The 8236-nt window shown below is 42.5% G+C and overlaps 1 protein-coding gene across 8 annotated transcripts in view; it reads right to left on the reverse strand.

Moving 5' to 3' along the window:
* asap1b (ArfGAP with SH3 domain, ankyrin repeat and PH domain 1b) overlaps positions 1-8236 on the reverse strand; it is a 47656-nt gene that overhangs the window by 20366 nt on the left and 19054 nt on the right. For all 8 annotated transcript variants that reach the window (XM_017031600.2, XM_017031604.2, XM_017031599.2 and 5 more), the window contains exons 3-9: positions 7521-7666; positions 5625-5699; positions 4867-4916; positions 4506-4635; positions 2206-2291; positions 584-659; positions 185-271 (exon numbers count right to left, since the gene is read on the reverse strand). In XM_017031600.2, the coding sequence (XP_016887089.1) occupies positions 185-271; positions 584-659; positions 2206-2291; positions 4506-4635; positions 4867-4916; positions 5625-5699; positions 7521-7666 (650 nt within the window). The remainder of the gene's footprint in view (positions 1-184; positions 272-583; positions 660-2205; positions 2292-4505; positions 4636-4866; positions 4917-5624; positions 5700-7520; positions 7667-8236) is intronic.

Genomic DNA, 8236 nt, shown 5'->3' on the forward strand with positions numbered 1-8236 from the left:
CAACACTAGTCACCAGCAAAAGCCAACCACACACTGGCTACCAGCATGGTACAGCACTGGGCGCTCGCTCCAAACCTGGGAGTGGCCAGAGTGAGAGAGTGTGTGTGTGTGTGTGTGGTTAAAAAAAAAAAAGGTGCTGCAAGTTAAACTGATCCTCTCCAGTTCCAGTCTGAGACCGGCCTACCTCTTTCTGGTCCAGCTGGAGAGAGGACTTGATCAGATCTCGCAGGGCCGTCAGCTGCTTCTTCTCCTCGTCCTGAGTTTGTTTAATCTGCGCGGGGCATAAAGACGCCATCATGACCAGAAGACACGGTCGGAGCTGTGTTTTCACGGCGTCACCGCTCCAATGAATATGTTAAAATACTCGTGGGGAAGTGAACACTTCAGTCAGACCACGTTAGAGCCCACGTCTCCTCCACAGGGACGTCTGATCACAAATACTTCTGAACACTTCTGCTTTTCCCCCAGACTTAGCCACAACCAGAGAACTGACCTCACACAGAATAACAACACTCTATCACATCATAACTGCTTTTTAACAGCATTTTCCAAAGCTGTGAAGCAGGATTTAAAATATATTTACGTTGTAGAGATCAGCTGCCAGCTTCTCGATGTACTGCTTCAGTTTATCCGCAGTCTTCAAGCCATCTTGGAAGAAACTGCAAAGAATTAAAATAAACAAAACAACTTTAGTCATTCAGTAAGCATCAGCGTCCACTTTTATTAAATACAATGACCAATGACAAAGTTTGGACGGAAAGAAACGAGCGTAGAGTATATGTTTAATGTCCGTCCGGCGCCTCACTCCGGTGCCGCTGCCACTTGGCTCAGAAACCACTGCTGGAGCAGGAAGTGGGAAGTTGGCCGAGGTTCTGGACACATCCTGAGATCCATCAGAGCTGGACACCCCTGCAGCCACAGCTCACCTCTAATTACCTTCTTATTTCAACCCACCAGCCAGCTGTTCTGTCCAGTCATCAACGTCAAGTGCTGGCAACGATCTGGTGTGTTAGCGCAACGCTAGCACTTATTCAACCATTTGTTGTTTTCTTTTTTAATCTAAAAAATATATTTTCCAGCTCATTTCAGTACCTGTTTTTTAGAATATATATTTTCCAGCTCATTTCAGTACCTGAGCATCAGTGACTTGTGGACGTGGACATGTGTGTGTGTGTAACTGTGGTGAGTGTGTGTAGGATCACTGTGGGCAGAGTGTAACTCCACGACAGTGACAAACACCAGACTTAGTCTGCCAAATAATTAGACCCAGGAAGACAAAGAGTTGGACTGAGGTCAGTGAAGCAGACTGAGAGTTTGTCTTCCACAGTTCTGCCAAGTCCAAAGGACGCTCCATCTCCTCTGCTGCTGTTTAGTTAGGATGACCATTATTGGCTACTTTATCATCATGTATGCAGATGATACTGTATAATCTGCACTTTGTTTTTGTTCTTAAAGGAACTCTTTATATTTTATTATTCATTACTGGCATATTCCTGAGGTGCTCTACAAGCGTTCAGTTGTCACAGGTATAGAAGGTGCCCTCTGGTGGCCGTGGATGATATGGTGTGTATTTTTGATATATAAGTCGCTTTGGTATTTAAGTTGCAGGACCAGCCAACTATCAAGAAAAGTTCACTTATAGTAAGGAAAAAATAGTGGATAAAAAGTCAGCGCTGACATCAATCTTTTTTTTTTTATCATGAAAAAACTGACAAACTTTGGAGAAAACTTCCAAGGTAGAATCATTTGCCTTGACAGAGTTGGCTCTAATTTTAGAGACACTTTGCTCCAGAACCATCAGCAGTGAACCCGTGGCCCATCCATCAGAACTCAGGTGGAACAGATTAACTGGAGAACCAGCGTGTTCTGTCCCGGGGTTTTGACAGGACCCAGTATTTCTGACAGAATGTTTGTCATTCTGTCACAGTCTGAAGTGAGTTGCGGTTCTGCCACAGTGATCAGCCTCCTATTTACCCAACCAGACCCCCCCGGCTGTCAGCACGGATCCCTCTGATGACCTGTGCATATTTATGAGAGCTATTTATAAACACATCTGCAATCTGTGAGTCCTAACGTGTTGGAAAAGTAAAAATCAAAAACGGAGAAAAACCTCTTTTCTCTGGATCTATTTTTCAGAGTGTGGTGGTGGTGAACTGCACACGGGAGTGTCATGAATCCATGGCAGGGGATTAAGGAGGCACTTACTTGCACTGTGCGTGGTAATACTTAATCAGGTTCTGCAGGAGGTCCACTCCTTTCTTGGTCTTGATCTCATTTACTTTGATCAGGTACTGCAGAGAAGGGGGAAAAACAGGTGCAGGGTTCAAAAGCAGCAGAAAGTCGAGCTGTTTTCTTGTTTTAATGAACAGGGCAGTGCTTTCACACAGCCGGGAAGGTCCGACCCCCACGTGAAGTAAACCCTTAGCATTATGCTAATCAGGTCTGAGTGAACATACGCCTGATGGAACCTTTGATGTCCTTCACAAGGCTGCGGTGACTCAGTGGGAGCGAGGACGGTGGTAAACACAGGAAATCAAGTTTGAGGAGAAAAAAAACCCCCCGTCTCTCTGCCTGGATCCAACACGATCAGAGGAAAGATAAAGAAAATATCGAATGTTCGGAGAAGTCATAAGACTGAAGCACTTCAATATTTGACACAAGAGAGGTTAAGATAGATTGAAGAAACAAACGAAAACTACAGGAGAAATGAAATCGATAAATATGATGTGCGTTTGAAGTTCGGCTAAACCCCGGCAGCTTTAGCGTTAGCTTTAGCGTGTCAGAACTCATTCTGTGTGAATGGGAAGCGACGCCCAAACTAATGCCGTGTCTCAACACAATTACAACGCAGCATCATCTCCCTGATCCTCCACTCCAACACGGCTCCGCTGACAGTGTGGGATGAAAAAAGAGGAGAGTGAGAGCTTCCTGTAATCTGGTGATTGACTAACATGGAGAGAGAGAGAGAGAGAGACAGGAGAGAGAGGAGCGGCACGATTTTATTAGAAAACCAGGTTAAGTGAGATGAAGAGACCACTGACTGCTGAGGCCGTAACAGCAGCAGCAGCAATTTTATTGCCTGCATTATTGCTGGTTTATAAAAACAGTAATCCTTTATAAAAATCCTTTATATATATATTTATAAAAAAAGTAAGAAGAAGAATTAATAAAACCTTGCTTATTAAACTAGCGTGCTAGCATGATAGGTTGAACATCTGTAGAGTTCACCTTCTCTGAGTTCAAACACGAGGGCGGTAAATACCTGTGAGTTCAGGGAAGATTAGCATGGCTGAGCAGATCACTGATTAAAACTCTTTTGGTTTTTCTTTTCAGTGAATAATTCCCAACAGCGCAACAAACACAGCCCCGTTATGCAAGTTGAGTAAAGAAAAAGAAGTGTTGTAAAAGAGCGTAGGCGTCACCACCCACAACCAGAGAGGCTTTCTGGCAGCGTGCAGTTTGTTCTAAATCTCCTGAGCACAGTGAAGAGCTCACATTAGTTTCACATCTTGCTGTCGCTTTTCTTTAAAAACAACCTTTTGGGGAATCGACGACAAACAATGTCGCAAAAAAAAAACGCTCGAAGGCAAAACGAGTCGTACAGCAACGACGGACCGTATGAAAACACCTGAAATAAAAGACAAACATTTCTGCATTTTTGTCTGGCACTTTAGATGTAGAAATATATAGAAATGTACTCACAGTATACGGTTTTATGAGTATTTTTTTTGTTGTATTTTTCTTATGGACGTTCAAGTGCTAGCTATTTTAATCCAATGCTAACCTAATCGAATGCTCATTACTAATAGTTTAGTTACATATACATTTATATCAGTACATATACACATATATGTATATACATGATTTATATCAGTACATATACAGTACATGTATATATAAATATATACATATATAAGTCTATGTATTCATATATGTGTATGACTCACAAGGGACATAGCTGTATTAATTTGTACAAAAAAAAAAGTCCACTCTGTTACTCTCCACTGTTATAGAGTGTCATTTTATCGTTGTTCTAAAATATTTGGCAAAGCCCTGACTACAGGCTGCCAACACCCCTCAGGGGTCCAGGCACCGCTGGTTGAGAACCAGAGGTGTTCACACTAAACATGCAAACCCCTGCAGGTCCACGTCGGTACTACAACCATCGTCCCAGTTCATGGACAGACTCCGCAGGAGCGACTCCTACTTGTGGATCTGCTGGTGTTGACGGCAGGACAATGTGGAGTGAGATACTCTGTCTCTGCCAGGTGGATTTTTTTTTCTCTCTCCCTCCAGAATGAGGTCACACAATACAGATTGAATTTGCAGCTGAAACGTGATCACGGTGAAAAACGATCGCACTGTGGCTCACGTGAAAAAACTGTGCTGACGTCACTGGACGAGGTTTGGTCTCTTTGTTCTTATCCAGATACACACCACACCTTACACCAACTGCTGAGGAGGAACACTGAGGAAAAACCAAGAAAAAAAAAAAGAAACCTTACCTCACACATCTGAAGCTGAAAAAGCCGCCGCTCCTTCTCCATCTCCTCTGCGATTTCAGCGCCGGTGATCTCAGTGCGGATCATCCCGTGCTGCTTGGCGTGTTCTCTCTTCTCCTTCTCTATCTTTGTACTGACACACGAGACAGAGGAGGAAAAAAAAAAAAAAACACTACATAAATAAGATTCTCTTTTCATTTATCTCTTTGTGTCAGATCAAGTGCAGTAACCTCCGGGGGGAGACAGACAAAAGTTTATGCACAGTTTTTTTTTTTTTTTTTTGCTCCATTATCCTGTTCACTTCCATTAGAGCGGTGATGCAAACATGCAGCATGACAACAGCGGTCTTTAATTATCCACTTACAACTTGGCCTCGTAGTCTTTCCATGCTTTGTCAAAGGGCTTCTTTATGTCCTGTAGAAACACAGGAGGACAGGCATCAGCAAAACTAATGAGGTCACCACGGGGACTGAGGTATTTGCAGGATCTGGATCTGGACCAGAGGCACAGCACATGCCTTCACTACTACGCTCGGGATTTATGCCCCGGACGCACGGTGAGTGAGTAACTGCCTCCCTCCTCGTACCAGAACATTAAGGGTTCATGACCCAGCTGCTTGCCACCCACCTCCGGGGGAGCACAGAGGGGATGTTTATTTCTGCAGTTTCAAAGCAACGAGCTGAACAGCGACAACTTTTGTTGTGAACTCTCTCACAGAGACAGAGACTGAGGACGGGCTGCATTCACACCAGTGATAAAAGAGGCTACACATACTCTAACAGCTCATAACACTATCAAATATCATGGTTTTTTTTAGTGAGCTATTAGACGATCAGATACATGACGAGTTCATTCTAGAATCTTAGTTTTTCTGTATTAAACCCTGTTGATGCTAAGCTTCAATGGATCTGTGGAAGCTGGACTTCTGTATGATGATTGGACCAAGTGTTTAACAGACAGGACCAAATATTTATTTATTGACGACTCTTTCGAAAAAATGCACCGGAACATTTTTCTGTGTCAGTCCTATAGTTTGTGATGATCAGAGAGCGTCGACGTGGACATTTGTTACAGTTGAAATATAAAGTATCAAATCTTGTCGGTGACGACAGTAAGTCTTACCCCCTTCACGCCCTTCAAGTCGCCCTTCAGCAGCGAGTCCAAGGTGAAGATGACATTGTGGCTCAGGCTCTGGAGCTGAAAGAGGACAGACAGAAGAGGAGGAGGAGGAACACAGGAAGTGAGATTTAATTTTTTTGGGATTTTGATCATGTACACATTAAAAAGTCATATTTAAAATGATCCAGAATTTTGATGATAAAATATATAATAATAATAATAATAATAATAATAATAATAATAATAATAATAATATGTGATGACACCAGAATTCTCCTGCTGTGTCGTCTGTTTATGGATCGACTCGTGTGTGTTTTTACTGTCGGCACTAACATGAACTTCCTTTACTGAAGTCCTGACTAAATTACAAGACTCTGTGGTGGAGAATACAGTTGAGAACAATTACAGGGTGAGTAATAAACCTGAGTGGCTGCAACCGCATTTCCACTCCCTGTCACCAGGAGTCTCTCTGTCGGCGTCTTTCACCAACATGAAACGATCCACGACGGTTATCGTTGTTATCACAGGTTTCTAAGCTGCGTCGGTTTCTTACAGATGTAAACAAAGAGTTAGATTTTTGAACAATACATGTGACCAGCTCTCCAACCAATCAGGTGCGAGCATGAACTGTTGGCTCCACCTACAACATGTCTCTGGCATTCTGGGGCTTAAAAACAATCCTGGTATTTCCTGGTTCCTGTTGTGGAAACACATGGTAATCCTGGTACCACGGATCATTCCTGGTGCTTCATAAAAGGCAACCAATCAGAATCAATCTCTTGAATGACACAGTATCTGGTAATTCTGGTGTGTTGATTGGCGAGTCGACCACAGAGTAAATCTGTTATGGTGCACACTGGTAAATAAACAGATTGGAAAAATTATTAAACGAACGTTTCTACTTGTTTGTGCTAATTACTTGTCATCACGAAGCCTGAAAAATTTAGATTTCTTATTCACGACCAGTAGGTGTGAGGGCAGAGAGCCACAGAATAATTATTTTTATTGTTGTTAAATAAACCACTACATTAAAATCATGGACTGGTCCAACTCTAACACAAAATGGTCGTCCCAAAAAGTTGACGTTGCCAGCAGCTCTGGCTCAGCAAAGAGGATCAGCGAGATCATTTACAACGCAGCTCAGCATTTAAGTCCTGCTCGTCCCGTCTTAGCCAAGTCCACGCAGAGACACATGCAGCCCAGGGCCAGTCCAGGAAGTAAACAACACTTAATGGCCACTAATGGGTTCCTCAAGTGCCTGTCTATGCATATGGCCAACGGAGGAATCAATCTTTCATTGGACGGAACGCCGCAGCTCTCTAACAGCACGTCCCGGACGCTGCTCCCCATCTATTCCGCTTCAACACCATGTTGGAATTCTTAAAAAAAAAAACAACTTTCTTTTTGACAGTAGAGGAGACGTCCACGTAACACGTGTGAGTGAGTGAGTGTTTGTGAAACACAGTTGATGCTGCCGCTGCCGATGAGTATTTATGGCCTGTAATCTCACTGTCAACCACACAGGAAGAGACGAAGGACAGAGGACACAGGCATCATCGCTCACACGGAGGACGTGAACAATATTCAACAGAAACGTCAGAGGAAATTTGATCCACATCGGGCGGATGTTTGAGTCTGGAGTGGAAAAAAAAACAAACACCAGGCTCGGAGGTTGATTTGGTGATGACAGCGCTGACTGTCTACATGTGGAGACGCCGATGACAGCGTCCAACTGGACCTGGACTTTCATCACGGACCTCACATGTCCAGCCCCTGACTTTTCTCCTAATCCTAAAACACAAATCCTAAACCACTTATCTCTGAGAAAAAGGAGGAGAAACAACCGTTCTCATCTCATCCATGTGGAACCAGACCAAAGTACACTTCACCACCGCTCACCAGGTTCTTCAGCAGCGCTGACAGCTCCTTGGTGAGGGACGAGAACTTCACGAAGGCCGTCCCCAGGTCAGGGTTGTCCCTGCTGATGAAGTTGCTGCCAAATTTGTCCAGAGCTTGAGCGTAGTTTTCTTCATTTTGAACATGATCTGAGAAGAAAAAAAAAATCATAAAGCAGACCATAAAAACAAACACGAAAATATATATGTAAATATATATGTATATATATATTTCAGTTTATATATTCGATTGCAAAAATATATGAACACATGTATATGACTATAAATATAAATATATGTACATATATCCTTCTAGAAATAGAACATACAAAGAAATATATACAGTAAACCCTTGTTTTTCGCGGGGGTTACGTTCCAAAAAGAACCCGTGATAGGCAAAATCCGTGAAGTAGAAATCTTTATTTTTTTTACAATTAAATACTCAGAAAAAGAAGAGAAAGAACGAACAAACCATTTTACAGTCTCAACCATTTGTTTCACAAATAAAGTAAAATAAAAGTACTTTAGAAACGTTTCAACAAATAACTTCTGTAATGTACTGTCAAATAATAATTTTAATCATCAACGTGAACAGAAGGCTTCAAATTGCGGAGATTAGCACCGCCCACCGTGAACGGGAGAAAATTAAAAATGATTATGAAAAAAATACAAATTACCTGTACAGTCGGACAAATAGTGACTCAGCTTTATTTCACTGCT

Source organism: Cynoglossus semilaevis, chromosome 3, assembly GCF_000523025.1.
Source record: "Cynoglossus semilaevis isolate Cse_v1.0 chromosome 3, Cse_v1.0, whole genome shotgun sequence".
NCBI classification, from domain to species: domain Eukaryota; kingdom Metazoa; phylum Chordata; class Actinopteri; order Pleuronectiformes; family Cynoglossidae; genus Cynoglossus; species Cynoglossus semilaevis.